Source organism: Oreochromis aureus, linkage group 4 (assembly GCF_013358895.1).
Source record: "Oreochromis aureus strain Israel breed Guangdong linkage group 4, ZZ_aureus, whole genome shotgun sequence".
Taxonomy (NCBI): domain Eukaryota; kingdom Metazoa; phylum Chordata; class Actinopteri; order Cichliformes; family Cichlidae; genus Oreochromis; species Oreochromis aureus.
In genome coordinates this window covers 18,473,343-18,493,575 of record NC_052945.1, presented here as the reverse complement: position 1 = coordinate 18,493,575, position 20,233 = coordinate 18,473,343, and the positions used below count along the sequence as shown (strand labels likewise).

General features: G+C 41.0%; 1 protein-coding gene across 2 annotated transcripts; it reads right to left on the bottom strand.

Moving 5' to 3' along the window:
* Positions 1-316: 316 nt before the first annotated feature.
* On the bottom strand, positions 317-11,110 carry nptx2a (neuronal pentraxin 2a). 2 transcript variants are annotated; one of them, XM_039610643.1, is made up of 5 exons: positions 10,623-11,110; positions 8,691-8,890; positions 4,274-4,518; positions 1,246-1,425; positions 317-544 (listed from the first exon to the last, which is right to left on the bottom strand). In XM_039610643.1, exons 1-5 carry the CDS (start codon positions 11,081-11,083, stop codon positions 317-319), a joined length of 1,314 nt encoding a protein of 437 aa, XP_039466577.1. In that variant the 5' UTR covers positions 11,084-11,110. The 2 variants fall into 2 exon arrangements, with proteins under 2 accessions (XP_039466577.1, XP_031585941.1); XM_031730081.2 differs by having other exon boundaries at positions 8,691-8,931; positions 10,634-11,110.
* Positions 11,111-20,233: the final 9,123 nt, after the last annotated feature.

Below are 20,233 nucleotides of genomic sequence, written 5' to 3'. Positions count from 1 at the left end.
TAAAAGTTGATCTACTGAGGAGAAAACACGAAATGACAGCAGCTCATATCATTACAGCAGACTGATGCAACGGCACATCTTCTTCAGATAAGCAAAAGATTTTGAAATCCCCTCTAACGTCTTAAGGGTTCGAATTGAACGGACACATGAACTTGTGTTTCCAATAAACACAGAGTCTTTGAGATTATGCAGACCACATAAATATGTAAAAATGTTGGACTGGTGCTCTTGCCTTTGGGATTTGAAAGAAGCACCAGTCAGAATATTTAGCTTCCAGAGCCCAGCGGCCGCACTGGTTTTCCTGCATCGGATCCTTTTAGGAATCAAAAGCACGGTCTTCACAGATTTCCAGAGCAGCCTTGGTGGCACCTCCAAACACTTCCACGTTAGCATCAATCCAAGGAACCACGTTTCCAGGCATGTATGCTGAACAGTTGGCCAGGCCCATGATGTCCACAGGCCGCAGTACTCTGTCCCACATGTTGAACTGGCTCAGCTCGCCCACAAAAGCCTGGGTGGCATCAAAACGGCCTCCCACAATGTCCTTCATAGAGAAAGAGAACACAGTTGAGCTTCTAAAGGAAATGTAAACAGGCTTTAATTAAAATTAATAAATTCTGTTTGATTTTAATCAAAATGCAAAACAAAAGCAGAAAAACCTAGACCCCACTGCAAATTCTTTTTAGTGTACTGCCACTTTAAAATATCCAAATGCTGTGCACTCTGCAATGCTGTGCAATCTGCAGCAATCTTACCTTAAATGTATGAGTGAGGAAAAAAAATCACCTCCTCCTTAAGCTCCAAAGTAATGCACTATGAGTTAATAGTTCTCTGTGGAGATTTTACATCACTGTATATTCCTATTTATACACATAGGGCTGTCATGGAGCTAACCAGCGTAATAACTTGCTAACACAGCTCCCAGGGGTAAAATGTTGCCGTTTAGAAGTGGATGAGTGAGGTAATACTGAAAGGGCCACAATAGCGTGAGAAGAGCCTCTCTACCTCCTCTTCCCTGCTCCCTGCTCAGAGCCTCTGGCGCTGAGCTTGGGGGAGAATACCCCCAGGGATGTTATTGACACAAGGAAAAACACACACACACACACACACACACACACACACACACACACACACACACACACACACACACACACACACACACACACACACACACACACACACAGACACACATATACATCCACATACACCTGTTCTTTACCATCAAAGCTTCTCTATTGCTCTCACCTGCTCCTGGCCCAGGATGATCACCCCTCCAGGTTTAATTGGGTGCCAGGGGGCCAGGTTGTCCCCAGTGCCTAAACGCTCGCCATCCTGGTAAGCCTCCCAGAAACCATCTCTAGTTGTCCAGGTGATGCAAATGTGGTGCCAGCGCCCGTCACTCACTGACAGAGGGAGTTGGGCCACCTGATTGAGAGTGAAGTGCGAGGTGTGAATGGCGTGAGCACAGTGAGGAAGGCCGAAGAGCGAGGAGCAACGATAGGCAGATACAGTATAAGGGTGCAAGAGAAGTCGAGAGAGGTACAAGTTTAATTGTGGCATGCTAGAAACAAGGACACCAATTAGAAGGGCCGGGGCTTCAAAGAGACAGCCCTCTGCAAAGAAATCCCCACATGAGCTGTGTGACATATAAAATTTAGATTACCCAGGTGACATCAAGGGATAGAGCATCCTTCAAAGCAGTCAGATAGCTAACAGCAAAACAGTGTCCTCTTATGCTTTGTTCACAGATCAAAGAAAAACAACTGGTTATTTTACCAGCCAATGACATCATAGTCCTCTGAGGATACAATGCGGCACATAGGATTATCAGTGTGTACTGTAACTCATTAGCTTTTTTTATATAACCCTACAGAGCTGCTTTATCCTAATATCTAGTTGCAGATGTAGCTCCAGATGCAAATAAACCTGAAAAGATGGGCAGTCACTCAAAATAAAATTCGACTCACTTGCAATTACAGAAGCAACTGACCCTGTTAAGGACACCAGGCATTACACTTCACCACAGGGAACACTGGGAAGGTTGTTATAAAGTCTCTCTGATTTGGAGCATTCGGGGCCACATGGACTGTTTAAAGATTCAGGTTGTAAAAATGAAAGAAAAAATTTTTTTGTCAATTATTCTGCAACAATGGATTTATGCCAGCTGTGATTCTTTGTACACACAGAGTTTCGAATTAAAGCACTATATCCACAGGGCATACTCTTGAGAATGACTGACTCATTTTTTAATACTACAAATGACACACTCACACCGTAAAACATACAATTTTGCAGTTATTACATAGTTGAAATGCATATTCTCCTCTCGGCTTTTTAACAAAAAAACAATAATATTTTGACTCGCTATAGCAGGGAAAGCATGCATGTGTATCTTTTGTTCCATTTCTCTATAAGACAAAAGACAAAACGTGAAAACCATTGTTGGTATCTAAATCTATGCTTTTCCCTCTATGAGATGTCAAAATGGCCCGTGATGTGTTTTACTTAATGTTCAGAGGACTTTCTGTTCTTCATCTCCAGCAGGGTGTTGATGAGGTTCTGCAGGTAAGTGTGAAATGTTTTTAGAAGGTGACGCAAGAAAGAGCGAAGTCATTAAAGTGTCCGTATTCTACAGCAGTGATTACAGTGATGTTTGTCTTTGCAGACAACCCAACAGAAACGCACCAACTGCATGAATTTTGAATGATATTTGGAAAAATCTGGACCCATCACGCATTTGTACACTTGCCAACAAAACAGTGTTACTATTGTACAAGGCCAGCTGAATCCATTACTTGATTAAACTCCTGGTAGTCCCATTTGAATGAAAAATTGAGATGCCACCAGCATCTTTTGAACATCGGAGGGGAGAAAAAAAATGACAAAAAATGAACATTTTTTTTTCTTTTTCTGAGACAAAATATACGATGATGAAGATGCTGCTTCATAACAACAAAGACGCTCTCTCCCCCATAACCAAGTACAAATACATAATACAGACAACGCTGCACTTTTTAATACTGTCGAGGCAGCTTTCTGCTTTCTTCTCAGTATTCTGCCAAATGAACAGCATAAACAATGTGCCCCAGAGGGCCCTGTTATCGCTGCGAACAAGTTTAGCACATGGATGTGCTGCTGCACATACGGTTATCATAATCACCAGCCTCTCCTCGCTCTCTTCTGCTCTCATGCTTTCTGTCTCACTTCTTAACTTCCTTTTTTTCTGGCATCTTCTCATTTTTTTTCCCCTCTCTTTACCAACTCTTTCTTACACTGCTCCATCACCTCCAGAGCTTGTTTAATTTCCAACCTATTTCCCCTCTTTTTCTCAGTCATACTCTCATCATTTTCTCCCACCATCTTTCTATTATCTGCCTGACTTGAACACATGTATAATGCATAGTGAAGGAAAAAGTGTGGGTAGACCTGTCTGTGCCAGTAACACCAGAAGTAAACAAGATAGTGGGACTATGATTGTTTCCAATGCAGGAAAATGTTATCCTAAAATCCCCCAATTTCAACAAGAAGCTGTGATATCATAAGACAAAGAAGTGTTAAGTACTATATTGGATAATGTGTGTTCTTAGCTTTACACTAAGAACTTATTTCCCATGAAGCTTTGCTCCCAAGCTTTCATGTGATGTGAAGCTTCACCCTATCACAAAGAAAGCAAAATTTAGCCTAAAAACTTTTGTCTTTCATCAATAAAACTATTATAGTTCTTCTGCTTTATGACAAAATTGCATTAAATATTGATAAAAGTTTATTTATTTTTTAACATTTTCTTATGTTTTGGGTTAATTGCGATTACACTGTTTAACTACAATATAACCTCCAAAGAAAGCAAAGAGGACAGGGCAATGAAGGAGATGAGCACATGTGGCAGCACAACTCCTCTAATGAATTACTGTTATTCTCGGGTGTGAGCGAAATGTGGGTCAATGGTATTAAATGTTTATAAGGAGCAAAATTAAATATTCAGAGCTAATGGTCAGCGAATCGCTTCTCGCCTGTATCGTTATTGTGCACACATGTACGTACAGAAGCTATGTGCTTGTTTTGGATCCCAAAGCCGGCTCATTCTTATTCATTCTTTGCATTTAATTAGTGTCTTTGCTGATCCACATTTACGCCCATCATTAGAGCCAGCTGTGTTGCCAGGAAAATAATAAAGGATTTAAAGCATCTGTCTTCAGAAAATCAGGTCAGTGTGAAGGATTTACTCTGCAGCATGAGCAAATGGTGAAATTTAGGTTTATCATAATAGACTTACCTTGTCATTGACTAGTAGCTCAATGGGATTGTTCCCCCATTCGATGAGGACTATCTCATTGGCCTGGCCTGGAACGCCGTATGAAAATGGAGTTCCTATTCCCGGACTAGCGCTGGACTTGAGCCACATGCAGACAGTGAAGGCGTACATCTCCGGGAGGCTCTTCTTGATGCGTCCATACAGGTAGTTTGTACGGAGAGGAAGGGACACCTTGAAATCCTCAGGTGACTTGAAGGCATTATTATCTGTTGATAGATGAGGAACACTTAATGTAATATATTCAAAGTTATTTTTAGTGTGTCACGACTTGATAGTTCTGAGGATGACGACAGAAAAAAAGAAGATAAGAAAGGGTGAGTCACAGTCACACAGATCCCTGCTACTGTCTTGGTAGTCCAAAGATGAAATGCAGAGCTTTAAAGATCCATTTTCCACATTTTGCCTTTTGCTAATTAAGAGAAATTTCAAAAATATGTAGAACAATTGGCAAAGTGGGTTATTGCAGCTCACCTTTGTGCTGTTATTCTTTTATCTTAACCTTTGCTGTGGAGAAGACAGAAGTCATAAGAAATGAAAAATGTATTTGGAGTGAAGTGGACTGATTTTGAAAAACAATTACAACTTTCCACTCAAACCCACTGCATTTCTTTCTTTTTTATGTTTCTTGCTCTTCACTTTTCCCTTTCCTGTTTAAGCTAACTTTTTAACCAGTCAATATTTGACCTAGGCATACTGCCAGTGCACGCTGCTGCATATCCATAGCCTCTGTGTTTTCATGATCCTTCACCCTGAAAAGCCTGAAACATCTTAGATAGACACAAATTTGGGACCATAATTCTAGCCTAAAACAGGGAAGAGGTTTCATAGACAGTCACTACAAGATACATACAAGATATTTAATATGAGGTACAGCCTCCTCTGGAGGTGATGCAAACTGTCTCCCATCTGTTCGTGGAATGAACAAGTGTCCGGATCTGTTGTTGAGGAATTGCTCTCCATGGCTGGATGTGTGCAGCCTGCAGCTGTGCAGTGGTCGCTCTGTGTGGCTAATGAGCACGTTGGGCCAGCAGGTCCCAGGCATGTTCAGTGAACCATATGAAGACTAAATGATGGCCAAGAAACTGTCTGGATATGTTCTTGATTTAGAAAGATCTGTGCTATTCTGGCAATGTGGGGGCAGGCATCGTCCTGCCGAAACAGCTGCAGGGTGGGGGGCTACTACAAGAATAGCACAAGCACAGGTCGGAGGTTGCACCTCTATCCAGTCAGATTTCCACCAAGGATAATCAGATCAGAGATGGTGCTCTCATAGGCATGCAAAGCTGTAGCAACGGCTTGGACATGCATGTCAGCATCCAACATGCCAACAGGCTGGCCTTGTTTGACTTCATTCAGTCACAGGGCTTGATCAGTGGCACTGATGACAGTGTTGTACAAACACTGTTTTTGTCTTCTAACGTTTATGGCTTGAGTATCCAATAACTTCAACCAATTATTTTAAAATTACCAATCACAAAAGATTTAAACCAATCAACCAACTTAAAACTACTCACAGAAGATATTTGGGCTTTCCAAGAGATTAAAATAATCTGATGAGACTATACCAGCAGTTGGTCACCAACTTTTCTTATTTTTAGTCTAAAATGATGGCATTCAAGTGATTAACCATGACGAGTAACAGTGCAAGTTAACAATTAAACACTAGCATCGTTATCTTTATGAGCTGGAACAGCCTGATGTTAGCATGCTAAATTTGCCGAGTAGCATGAGCACTGAGTCTGACAGATTTGCAGGTGTCTGGTGAAAAACTAAAAAAAAGAAAAACCTTTATGAGTTCTATTAAATCATATCTATACCAAATTTCACAGTGACAATAACTGCAAAGAAAACCTATATAGCAGCAGAATGGCGCAGTACAACACTATGTTCCCCCCTTGCTTGTGTGGCTTCTCTCTGGGTACTCCGGCTTCCTCCCATGATCCAAAGACATGGATGGGGTTAATGACAATTCTAAATTGGCCATAGTTGTGAATGTGGGAGTGAATGGTTGTCTCTCTGTGTTGTCACTATGATAGATTGACAACCTCTCTACTGTGCAGCCCATGTTTCACCCTGTGACAGCATCCCTATGGCCTTCAAATTTCAAGTTTTCTTTTTTCATACACAGGTAACAATGGCACACAGGCTTCGTTTAGACAAGAAGTTTCCAAAGAGAGACAGAGAGAGAAAGAGAGAGTAAATCTAATGGCCAGCTCTCTTGCAGTGGTCAGGATATTTTCAGATTTGTGTAAAACATAAATTTAGTGGATTGAGAGTGCCTAACAAGCAAAAGAAAACACACAAGACTCTGCCAAATCAAACATGTGGAGTGACCGTTTGTGAATAAAGGAGCCGCTGAAAGTAGCATCTTCTTCTAGTGAAACACAAAGTTAAAAAAATAATGTTGACACAAAAAGAAAAGCCTGGAGAAATCAGGAACTATCACCTGGGGACCGCAGATGTCTAGCATCTTGTTCTATTGATTACTGAGATGCCCGAGTCTGGACCAAAATGCTGAACTGACCATGAACCAGCAGACAGACAGGGGAACTGGCTGACGGACTGCTAACCTTGGGGTCATGACTTGCTCCAGGCTTGTTTACCAGGTGTTTCCCACTCTGAGGAACACATTGCCGGCAGATAGTTCAAGAATTTAACAAAAAAGTTTCACCATATAAAACTGTGAATAACTTAAGGATTTCATCATCTACAGTAGACATAATTATTAAAAGATTCAGAGACTCTAGAGCTTCCTCTGCACTTTGAGACCCTTGTAAGGCACAGCAATAAAACCACGCTATCCTGGGCTGACTGATCAAAATTAGAAGCTCCCTTTTCTCCAACTATTATTATCAGCTGTTGACAGCTGCTGAACAGCTTTAAAGAAGAGGTGAGGTGGCATTAAAAGTGCTTCTGTGCCAAATTTGTAAACACCGTGTTGGCATCACATGGAAAGATTAGCATTTTCTTTTTTAGAAAAAAAAATCCAATTTCAATTTTGTCACTTTAAAAATTTCATAAAAAAATCTTTGTACTGTCATCAATTACATGAATACAGGTTTTACAATATTTTCAATTTGTTTCCATTTAAATTTGTATGAAATTTCAACTTTTAAAATTGTAAATCCACAAATTTTCATCCTCCAATGTTATTATGTTAGTGCTCCAATTCACTTAATTCATTTCTGCTCAAACTCAAAGCTTGGAGTTAATTATTTAGCTGTTGGTCAGTTGAGAAAAAAAGATGGCAAACTTTATTTTTTAATATTTAAGACTCTGAGTAGAGGGGCAAACAAGAAATCGATGTGTACTGAATTTTTTTAAAATGAAAGGATAGTTGTGAAAATCACACATAATATGATTTTGTGGTTGATTTGCATGAAAGTAACACATTTCAGTTTTCAAAGTGGTGGAATCAGAGTTTTACCTGTGCTGAGCACAATACTCGGGCCTTATACACCGCTAAAAACACAACTCCTCTGGTTATATTGTGCAACTGTAACACTAAAATAAGGCTTTACAATGCAGACCATGTTAGAGTTAAATTGGTTTGACTGCTGAACCGGTCAAATCAGTTTAACCCGCAGAATTAGAATGTGAAATGTAAAATCTAAAAATGTGCACTGAGCTTTCCGTCAATACTGTTCTATAAACTTGCAAATTCTACTGTAATGCACAGGGCAGAGGGACGAGATGATACCAAGCTGTTGGAGAGCTATCACCAGTGTAAAAATCTTCACAAATCCAACTGCCACAACAACACCACACCACAGCCTTGAAAATCGCTGTGGAATTGATTCGACATCTCTCTGGCACAGATTTGACATAAATTGAACTAAATAAGTCTCACAGTGTAGCATTTATTGAAGGGCTATTGTACTGACTTGCAATATCATACATGTGGCTGTGTTATTCAGTCCACTGTCCATCTGAGCAATTAGCTTTAGCTACCCAAATCTATAACTTGTATCAGACCCCTGACTCTATCAGCTAAACCTTAGGGGGGTACATGGGGCGAACAGGAAATAGGTGAGTGGCGGGATCATCTTCTAAAACAGTTTTCCTTCCAGCAGACATATTTTGTGGTATTTTAACATGTACCATCAAAGTGATACCCTGGAGTGTGGACATCTCTTCAACATTTCTTAAACTCATTAAGCATTCAACGTTGCTTTCCAAGCCTTATTTTCAGGACCAGGAACTTCTCTGAGAATGGCTCTGAGAAAAGGATCACTTTTACTTGCATCATCAGAAAAGTGCACAGGGATTGACTAATGAGTTCTAAATCCAGCAGACAACAAAAAAAGGGGAAAAGGAAAAAAAAAGTCTGGCATAAAATTTTGGCATAAAATTTCACAGCACCCATTGTATCACTTACTTTTTTCGAGCTCTGTGATCCTCTCCAGGAGGGAATTGAGCGCACTCTCGGTGCGTTGGCGGTGGGCTGCTGTTTCATTGTAGAGCTGGCTCTTCTCCTCCTCCAGCTCAGCCACCTTCCGGAGGAGCTGGGTCTCCAGCGCCCCCAAACGTTGCCGCAGCAGCTCCCTGAGCTCTGGTGGCAAGGGAGTCAGGGCCGAGACACCAGCGGTTGACACATTTGTGATGGGGAGACGCAAACTCTGCTGCTGGGAGGTGGATAGATAGATAGATAGATAGATAGATAGATAGATAGATAGATAGATAGATAGATAGATAGATAGATAGATAGATAGATAGATAGATAGATAGATAGATAGATAGATAGATAGATAGATAGATAGATAGATAGATAGATAGATAGATAGATAGATAGATAGATGGATAGATAGATAGCATTTTGTCCTGTTAATCTCCAAACAAACATTTATATAAATACCCAGATTTGCAGTAGATGACTGAAGTTAGGTCTGATATCCTTTTAGCACTATTTTTTTTTTGATACAGCAATATCAAAATGAAGACACTGATTGATCCACATCTGTGGATGTGTTGTGTATTTGGTAGATGGCACAATGCTTGACTCGAGATTGTTTTTGGACATAAGGAAACAGCTCTACAGCCTCATGTTTATAGGGGGTGCATGGTTTGATTGCAAAATGGCCCTCAGACATTCCTTTCCTTTCCTTTGCTGCCTGGTTCGCCATGGAATTCAGAAACCTCGTGGCACAGCCTCGTCTGATTAATTTTTTTCCTGACACAATGGCACCATCCCAGCCTCAATTGAAGAAGTTATTTGGTAATCTGACTGAAATCAGAAGCAAACAGTCACATGGTCCTGACTGCAACTGTTGATGTGTGTAGATGGCTTTGGTAAGAGATGCACATCCTACTCTAGACAGCCATATCGCTATCAGCAACACCGGTTTTGCAATAATCAGGGTGTTAAGCAGGTCCAGATCAATAGATATGTGATTAAAATGCAATGTAATATGCATCCTTATGACTGCAGTGCATCCTTCATCCAATCGGAGTATTGAAGCTTCCAATCAAGTGAAGAGGGAGAGGAGGGAAGGGAGTAGAGAGATAGATGGATCAGCAATGCAGTATACGGAATATAAAAATAGCCTTGAATTTAAAAACAGTATTATAACTGCTTATGGCATCAGGGCTGTCAGATGGTGAAAAACACAGTGCGCAGTGACATGACATAAGCGACAAAGCCAGGGCTTATATTAGCGTCTACTGCATGTAAAAAAAAAAAAAAAAAACCCACTTCACTATAGTTGACCTCACTATCGGGTAAATGTGATCTTTGAGCCATGTGGAATTAAATGGGACTGAGCAGAGGGCTGGTGATGGTGCAGAACTCTCAGGCAAACAAGACAAACCATTAAGCATTTGATTTGATTTGAAAATGTAATGCTCTGATGCAGGTAAAATCTGGGGAAATCAAAATCATCAGCTGCCATGAATAATTAGCCACACGACCGCAAATAAAAGCGTATGTGGAACACATACACGCGGCACTCATAAATTATTCAAGGTTGCTTTGCAAATTCCTGCACCACATGCATGATTACACCTTTGACAAGATTTTTTTTGTTACTCATCTCTTATTGATGGCTCTTATGCAGTGGGTTTCGCCATCAGAGATATCTTTTAATGATTAAAGGGGTATTGATGTGACATGCCCATTACGTGACCCTTTGATCTCCCGATTCCCCCGAGAGGTCTCCTGCGGCGGGGAATATTATCAGACGCGCAATGTTCTATAGTAATACATGATAGTAGAGGGGGGGAAACTGGAAACGATGCAATGGTGCATCTTATGTTCACGGGGGGTGAGAGGGAAATAAGACAAAAGTGCTTTTCTTATATGTACACAGCATGTTTCCACCTTACCTCCAAGTTCTCCAGCCGACCTTTAAGACTCTGCATGGTCTTGCCCAGTTGATCTATAGTTTCACTGGGGTCCCGGGGCAAGTCTCCCATGGTGTTCTTGCCGTACTCCTTCCGTCTGGAGCCCTGACCTCGGGACTTGCCCTGCGACGACTCGTCGGCTGCCGCCTCACAGCGCGCAAGCTTTGAGTTGAGCTCCTTGATGGTTCCCTGCTGGCTCACGATGGTCTCCTTCTGCTGCAGGATGGTCTCCCTAAGCTGGATGATCGTATTCCGAAGCTCGTCCTCCACTGGGCTGCTGCTCTGGACACGGTTCCCCGTAGGACCATACCCGCAGCCGGGCTCTGCGCCCGGAGGAATAGCGTTACATACAAAGCGGCTACCTGTAGCATCCTGGCTTCGCACCGCGCGTCCAGCGACTAGATACAACAGTCCAACTACTAAGGCCAGCATCCTGACAAGATAGACTACACAAATCCCACCGTAAAAAAGGGGAAAATGATCCTAAATTACGCACTTAACGTTTGAAAGTCTTCTGTAAAATAATAATAAACAAAAAAAAACCCCAAACTTCCTACAACACAACTCATTCATTCAAGTGGCGGCGGACATTTTCTGGACTTTCAAAGTGTAGCAAGAAAAAAGAAAAGATAAAAAACAGATCAAACTTCATCTACAGTGTAACCATGGCAAAAAATTAGATCAGAATCCGCAGTGAAAAATCATAACAGCAGACATCCACCAACCACACGGTCCTCTTAAATAAAAAGACACCAGTAAATCTAAATTCTTTCTGCAGGTGGTGGAAGAAAAACAGGTTTTGATAACTCCTTTACTGGGAAATGAGTTGCAGTCTATTGAGTTGTTATCATCACAGAGAAAGAAAAAGAGATGGAGAGGGGGAAAAAACCCCCAAATCGGGCTGCAGAGAACTCAGTTTTGCTGTCTTGCCTCTCCGGTTGGTTGGATTGTGAGTGAGTGGTGCTGAAAAGACAGCGACGCTGCTCAGCCAGATTATTATGGGGAGGTGCGCACTGGCGCGTCCGCTCATCAGTGGAGCGCTCAGGTTATTCAGCTTCAGCCTACGTCACTGAATCCTAGTGGAGCGGGTGCGCGCTCTGAGTGTCTCTCATTGAGTTTTTATGACCTGTTTAGAAGCGCTGAAGCTTAAAGATGTCAAAGATTCTTTTTTTATTGTGTTTCTTTTTATTAAACAAACGCACCGATAGGGAATGCTTCGCCTCTCAACGACCCGTAGAGCCTATTATGGAATTCACAGGAAAATGTCCCCACTGGGAATAAACATGTACCACAGACTCAATAATGTGACACCCCCTGACGGATTTAATTTAACAGCTGTCGTGATCTTGCGTCGGCTCTTTCTCTCTCTCGCTCTCTCGCTCTCTGACCCACAGTGTCTCAGCGTTAAAGTAAATGGCGTTTTTTTCCCAAGGTGCTCTAACTGTAAGGTCAAACATTAAAATTAAAACACATTATTCCCTATTCACACACTGATAATTTTGAAAAGGGTTTTCATTTCTTATAAAATAAAATATCCAGTGACAGACTGTTAAAATGGGATAGTTAAAGGTGTATTTACACCAAAAATTGCAGTGAATAAGCCACTGGTTTGTTATTGAAACTTCATGCTGTTACAGAATATAAAGCATAAAAGGGCGTGCTTCTTTTTAAGTGTTAATCCTCGAGTCATTTCTCTCTGCAGGGGGTCTATCTTTGGGTCCAAACTCCACCAATTTAATGAGGCTACACTCTCTCTGTTAGATAGAAAATTTAAAAAAATGCTAAACTTAATTTGTGTCATTTGAAGTCAAACTGGGCCAAATATAATTACCAAATTATGTTGCAAACATTTTCTAACATTTGAATCCAGTCCCTGTAGATGTAAATCTCACACTAGCTTCCCATTTTAATGTGGAAACCTGTCTAAACTCTGAGTTAAACTGCAATCACAACATCTTATCAGGATAAGAGCTCTTCTCACAATACCCCGAAGACAAAGAACAATATTTGTAAAAAAAGAAAAAAAAAAGAGAGAAGTCTTTCTGTTACCAAACACACAGCGGTGGTATGCTGTAGCGTGTGCAACAGATTTAAAGTCATCTTTTCTATTTAAACCTGGAGGCAAACATGTGTAAGTAGAAGATGAGGTCATTAGCCTCACTAGGCTATCACAGTAGGGGGGGTTTGGCACTCCCTTTAAGGGAGCAGGTGTCTGTCAAGTATCTAGTAAGAATAGTAGAATATGAAAAACTTCAAAGCCAGACACCGACTGAGTTTCTATTATAAATCCAGCTCAGCACACCTGATATCACGCACTTAAACTTTTTTTTTCCTTGCCTCATCAACCTTTATTTCTCTAAGATGTTTCCACTCAAGTTCTGAAGCAGTGGGACAGCGACAGCTCCTGCCGGATGCTCTCTTAACATGGTGTGCAGGATTACCACGCTGCCCATCACAGCCATCATCTCCAATCTGTTTGCAGGGCCTAACAGCTAAATGTCAGCCGGCATTAATGCACACTCAGCGTACAATGGGAGGGGAACAGCCCGTGGAAGTCACTGCTAAGGGAAGCAGTTTCTAATATGACAGGTCCCCCGAGAGAAGGGACGCACAATCACCATGGCAACTTTATCTTCTAGCTGGCTGCCCTCCAACCCCAACATCCCCTCTCCCCACTCTCTCCACCCCACCTCAGCGAGGAAAGGAGCTGGCAGAGGTGAAGCGGGAGCGCTGAAGACTGAGCAGAGATGACAACTTTCACTTCAAAGTTGATGGGATAAAGTTATTTCCTTTCATGTTGCAGCTGGTGAGCGCCGGGGTGAAGCAACTTTCCCTTCTTTTTTTTTTGGCGCCTCAGTGAGGGTTAAGAAGTCAGCAGGGATTGAACTCTTATCCTAAGCTGAGTTTCCCATCTAAATGAATACATGTCAAAACTAGGTTGCTCTGCTTGCCACTTTATACAAGACAATAAATCTTGGATGAGCATCCAGAAAAACAGAAACAGTGCTGCATGCAGTGGTGAAACACAACGCAGTGACAATACTACACTTCTCAACGCTTTGCAGATGCTATTTTATGGTTGCAAATACTGTGTGACTTTGCAGAAGTGCATTAAGTAATGAGCAGTTTTCAACATAATTCTAGCCACCACAACCCTCTGACCTATACAGCCTTCAACAAAGTTTCAAAACAGATTAAAAAAGTGTAATTTTTAAATATTACACAGCTGATGTCTGAAATATCACATTTCCTTTCTTTAGGTATGGATTGCTTACCTCATAGACAAATAGATTCATAATAGACTCGTGCACATAGATCGTGATTTGGTAAACACAACTAACACAGATAACATGTGATTTTCCCCATTGCATTAGGAATCAAATCACGTCCCCTCCACAGATTTCAAAGATCTCACTGATGTAATGGCAACATCAGCGTCCTAGCAACTCTCATTACCAGCTGCTTTTGACAGTAATGCTTTTGGGTCTATTTAAGACCTTAAGGAGTGTGATTCATTAGCCCCCTCCCCCACTCTTTGCTCATTCTGTGTACTCATTCTTGCTCACCATGTGATATTTCACTACTTTCAGTTCCACCTGTTGAGTGTGATGTAAGCACCACACTCATAGAGCATGACACATTACAATGGCTGTTTGATATTTCAGCGAGTCACATTGTCCAAAAACACTGAGCGCATCTTCCTGTGTTCTCAGCATCCCTCGAGCCACCCAGTGCCCCCCTGCTGCCTGCTACCTGCTCAGCAGCATGCTTGTAGCCATCAGTTCTGCGAATTAGAGTCTGGCACAGCTGCCGCACTGCAAGCAAAGGGAAAGTGCATGCATACTGCACACAAACGCATGCCTGCAAAGGCAAGCATGACGCACTCGTGGTAGCTTTGTGAATGGCAAAAGTCAGTCTTAGACAGACTTGTATTTGTGTGTCTGAGGTGAAAATGACAAAAATTATATAGCATGTTTCACTAAAAGTGAAAAAAATATAATGTATAAAACTAACATGAAACATGTTCTATATCAGACAATGAAGGACTAACCACCAATTTCAAAGTCAAATGAAGTCTCCAATATAAAGCCTGGTGGTGCTGACCGTACTCCACCTGCTGTACTACAGCTCTAACACACATGCTGCGGTAAGGTGGTAGATTTAAAGGACATTTTTTTAATGCTGCTGCAGAACACGCATGCATACTGTTCATGTAGCATCTCATAAGCAGCCCCCATCTGCCAACAGTAATGCAGCTTGAGGATGACTTTGTGTGGGAATAATCATGTTTGCGACACACTCCCTGCTGGTGCTGCAGTTACTCAGCGACTCCATTCATTTCTCATATCAGCTGTCAGCCTCCAGCACCCCTTCATGGCAGAGGAATATTGTGAGCTGATGTCTTGGCTTTGTTCATCTGGTGTTTGCGTTCCTGGCAATATGCTGTTGGCTGCTTTGCTGGTCTGCTGCAGATTTACTTGTAGGCGACGCCTTGGCATCTGATGTCTGACAATCTCTCCTCTTATGCGGCTGCTGTTGCCAAGTATACTTATGATGACCACTCGGTCAAGAAAAGCTCATGGTTAACTTAGCAAAGGTCAGTTGTCAGCAGATGATAGAAACCAAACAGTGGACTCTTTTGTAAAAGTCCAACTACTGATTGGAAAATCAACTGTGGACAAAGCAAACCATCTCCATTTGTGAATTTTTTGGCTGTATTGCAATGTACTTCATCTTTGCACTGAAATGATAAAGAGTCATAGTCATAGGCTGCTCGGGACTTCATCACTCAGCATAAACGTACTTATATGTTGTTTTACTCATTTGCTTGGGAGGAAAGAATAGAATATAGTTCGATTTATCAAGGTCATACACTAGTTAGCATTTCATATGTCCCTGAGGTGGCTATACTTTCTGGATAGTACATTTACTGCATAGTTAAAATTGCTTACACACTTTAGAATAGTGATGTCAACTCATTTTAGATTTTGGGCCACATACAGCCCACTTCGGTTCTTAGTGGACCGGACTGGTGTAAAGACATTTAACTAAACATTTAATCCCTGAAATATTTTAATTCAAGAAAAAAGCGCAATTTCAACAGTATGTCTCAGTTTCTCTACATGATAAATGTGTAAAAAGACAGAAAAGCTTCTGGTAGCCCATTGCCCAGACTGTCTATTTATAAAATAATAAAGTTTTTGTTAACTCACAGATTTTTTAAAAACTTGGATCCACTATAATAAAAACAGAAATGTCTATAGTAGATAGTGGAAAAACAACTTTCCTCTGATTTAATTATTTATCTATTACTCTACTACCCTGGCGTAGTATAAATGGCAGTGCAGGTGGAGTCTTAATTAATAGGGACAGCTGCAAACTCATGGCAATACATTTCAAAATTCAAAATCTTCGCATTCCTTCACAAAGCCTTTCTTTGGAAAGACTTCCAAAGAAAGGCTGGGCCCCTGGTCTTATATTTGGGAGTAGGTTCACTGTGGACCTAAAGTCAAACCCTACAAATAGTCTTTTTGGTTTTTTTGTTCATACTGAAGTAAGGTTTTCTAAAACAGGCCTGCACCAAAACTCATGAGCAGTCTTGAAACGAACCGGAGGAGGAGGACACGGCACAGAAAACAAACACGGTAATCTTTGATCCCTCTCATTTCAGTGCTGGGTGACACATCCCAGTGAAATTAGATAATTATTTCTCCACATGTGCATCATTACACATTGGCCCTTTACGTAGCTATCATGCTGGATGTAGGGCAGCTGCCTTTTATAAAAAAATTAATTAAAAAATAACAAGGACTGATTGACTTTGTTCAGAACCCTGCCAAAGCTTTTGATGTCGAGAGTGGCATTGAAGAGAAGCAGACAAGAGAATCATCCAGTTCAAATTGAAAAGAACTTAATCTCTGTCTGTGTTGGGAATGTTATCAAGCTGCTGAAGTGCTCGCCTTGGAAAAAGTGGGGAAGGATGTGTGAAGACAGGTGGACTTAACTAGGGCTTTGCAATGACCTGAACCCTGATGCGGGGCCACGTATGACACAACACAGTGTTTTAACAGGTTGTCTGAAGTGGAAAAAAAAGGTCTTTTTCCCTTGCATCAGAACATTCTGGCTTCTTTCAATTAGAACTTGCATGACACTTATTGATTTAACTATTATCAAGTAAACTATGACTTACATGTCCGAGCTTTGTGCTGTTATTCATCTTTACAGTCTTTCTTCTAAGCAATATGCTACATTGCTCCCAAGGGTGTGAGCACTGCATCATGTGGAAGTGCAATAAGGTCCAGTTCGCACTTTATGGCCTAACACACAGCTCTTAATGACTGGTCTGTAAATGAAAACAAACAGGGTGGCTCACAGGTTGCATTATGCAATTCACATGCTGCCATAGGGAATGGCCGCCCACAAACACCACATGGCCTGCCACCATTGGCTGGCCATAAGACTCTGCCTGACTCAGTGTTTTTGCATGTGTTATAATTTGTGTATGTATGTACTCTCTATTGTAAAAAATTTAGAGATGCAGTAGCTCCTAGGAAAACATTTATAAGATAAGAAAACAGAAGGGAAATTATTTAAAGCTCTAATTCTCTGTGCAGTCCTCCAGTGCACCGTCTCTCCCCGCCTCTGTTGTTGAGTAACATAAGATACACTCAGCACTCGAGACGCCCCTCAGCACAACAGTGATGGTTGTTGTTAACTTCTGAGGAGAGAGTTTTATCTCTTTCTGTGTTTTAATAATTCGCTGTTTGGAGGGTTATATGAGGAATGTGCTTCTCAGTCCCAGGAGAACTGCTGGCCTTGTCTTTCTGGTTTGTGATCAGAAAAACAGCTCCCATTTTAAATTAAGCAATTGAAAATCAATTAACCTCTAAAGCATGAACAGTCGATCCTCTAAGCAAGAGTTCTGCAAGATGATACAAGCATGGCTCATTTGAAGGTGATAGAAGTAACCTTTGGGTTGTTTTCTGGTACTTTTATTGCTCTTATTGCCAAAGTACCCATTTAAACTAGAAGTGCTTGCTGCAGTTAGATAACCCACATTTGAACCTTGAATGATAACTCAAGTATTTGTTAAACTCTATGCAAAAAAAAGTATTTATTGGCTGGCTATAGGCCATAATTTTACAGCTGCACAGGTCTGCAAAAAACAAGCTAAAGTACAATGGAAGATATATGATATATAATAAAATATACAATTCTACATGTAACTTTGTAATCATTGTAATAAGCAAGTGAAATTCAAAGCTGTCCCTTCTTTATGTTTTCCTTCCATGCAAATGTAAACAAATATAAAAATGAAAGGCTAGTATTTTATGTCCTTTTTGTGAGTTCAGGTAACAGATATTTTTGGGGATTTAGTGCAATCCTTCAGCAAGCAACAGGCACTATAAGGACACAACTGGTGCAATAAACATTTGTTGATAATAACAGAAAAGTCTGTGGAAAGTCATCCCTATTTAAAATTCTCCACTGATATCTGGGACCCACCCCAAATAAATGAGCGTTCAGTGTTCAAAAGGTCTGCTGGTGTCTCATAATATCATAACTGCGGGTGCTGTCTGCCAACTGTGGCTGTTTTTGATTAGAAGCAGGCCACGGGGGACTGAGCCAAGGTCCAGCTGTAGCAGGTTGTGGCTGGGCTGGGAGATGGAGCATGGTGGAGGGGTGCGGGGCAACAGGCCTGGCAGCGTCCAGGCCCAGGGGACATGCAAGATTGAGACCAAACCTTCTGCATGTGTAGGTTGCCAGATGTTCTCTGGACAAAATATAAAGCTGCCTAGCCCAGCAGGGGCTAGCCAAGAGAAAGCTAGTAGATGTGTCTTTGTCATGGAATCCAATAGGCTCACATTGCTGGACTACCAGCTGTCAGTTTATGAGTTTTGGGTTGTCTCAGCAGGAAGCCGAATAATTTGGGAGCTTTTTTATTTATTTATTTTTGTCTGTACTGGCTTATTATTGGTTAACTTGTTCACTCCATTTCCTCACAATACAAACTAAAGAAGACGAATATTTTAGACTGGCCTTCTTGACAGACTTCCCAAGTCTCACTGATCACGTAAGCTTGCCAAATGGCTCAGGAGTCACAGGAAGCTGCGAGCGCCACGTCATGTCGGACTGTGATCTTTGATCACACATCTCACATTTCAAGTAAAAGGTCAGGATAATACCATCATGCCACTGTTGCAGTGTTGTCAGAAAGGTGTCAGAGTACAGGTTAATTGTTGAAAACTTTTTTTTTCTCCCTTTCACAAATCTGTATTGCACAGAGAGCTAAATCCATGTGGAAAATACACGCAGCTTGCATGAAATAGTCAGGTGTCGTTTTGTTTATGATTTGTTTTATTCATCTTTTATCTGTCTGGATTTCATATCTGAAATCTGGGATTGTGATTATAGTTGTTGTTTGTCTGCAGATGTGTCTATAATAGATTTGCACTATAGCTTCAATAATGAGATTGCTATCAGATAATGTCTGAATGCTAAAGATCAACATCCCAATATTGGACAATAACATCAAATAAACCCTGCTGACTGTCATCAGCGCACTGCTGCAGGGATGACTCCCAAATGGTTGTTACATTTTAGTTCAAATTAAGGATCCAGATAAAGAATACACAAGGCGGGTATAAAGAACAAAACTCTGGCTGTAATTAAAGCTGGTGAAAACCTACAAGAAGATCAAATGAGGAATAACAAGCAGAAAAGGGAGAGACGAATAAACAAAAAGGTGTAGCAGTTCACTACATCTTAACAAAGATGTAAATTAAACTACTGTGTAGTTTACCAGTGAGAGTTTAAAGTTATTCAAGCACATCATTGTATTCACTGATTTGTTTTCTCTCAACCACGTTGCTGAGGGTCAAACCACATAAAAGAGGATGAAAAATTGCAAGTAAATATGGAAATGTGGAAATAATCTGGCTCATTTGTATGTCTAACTTTTCCAGACTCTATGAAAGCATAGCATAGATCCATACATAGATTTTTTTAATTGTTCTTTTCTCTAGTGCTTTGATCCATTTGGGCTGAGTTTAGTGTTTTCATTAGACAGTCGATTCAGCCATCATTTTCAACTACTACATCACTGGAAATTAGGAAAATTTAAAATAACAAGTTTCAGTGTGAAATAAAGTTTTATTTCCTTAATTATGCCAGCAATTTAAACAAAGGAAACTTGTGATGCAAACTTGGCAGAACAAAAGGGGAGCCTTTATTGAGGCTGATTAAATCTAAAACAAGAAATCCAAAAAAAGGGACAAAACAAGGTTCAAACTCCAAAAGAAATCAGAAGGAACCCACACCAGCAATATACTAAGAACAACAGAGCAGGTACACATGAAATATGAAGCTATGAACACATATGAGGTAATGAGGGAAGAAACACCCAAAATACATCGAGGGATCTGGCTGCTTCAGTCACCACCACCATCCATGGGAAGCCAGCGGAGGTAGTTGAGGAGTACACCTCCTGAAATTCTCTGCCAACACAGAGGAGATTCTCAGGAGGTGCCACCAATGGCTATACCTCCTTAGGAAACTCAACTCCTTTGGAGTCAGCACACC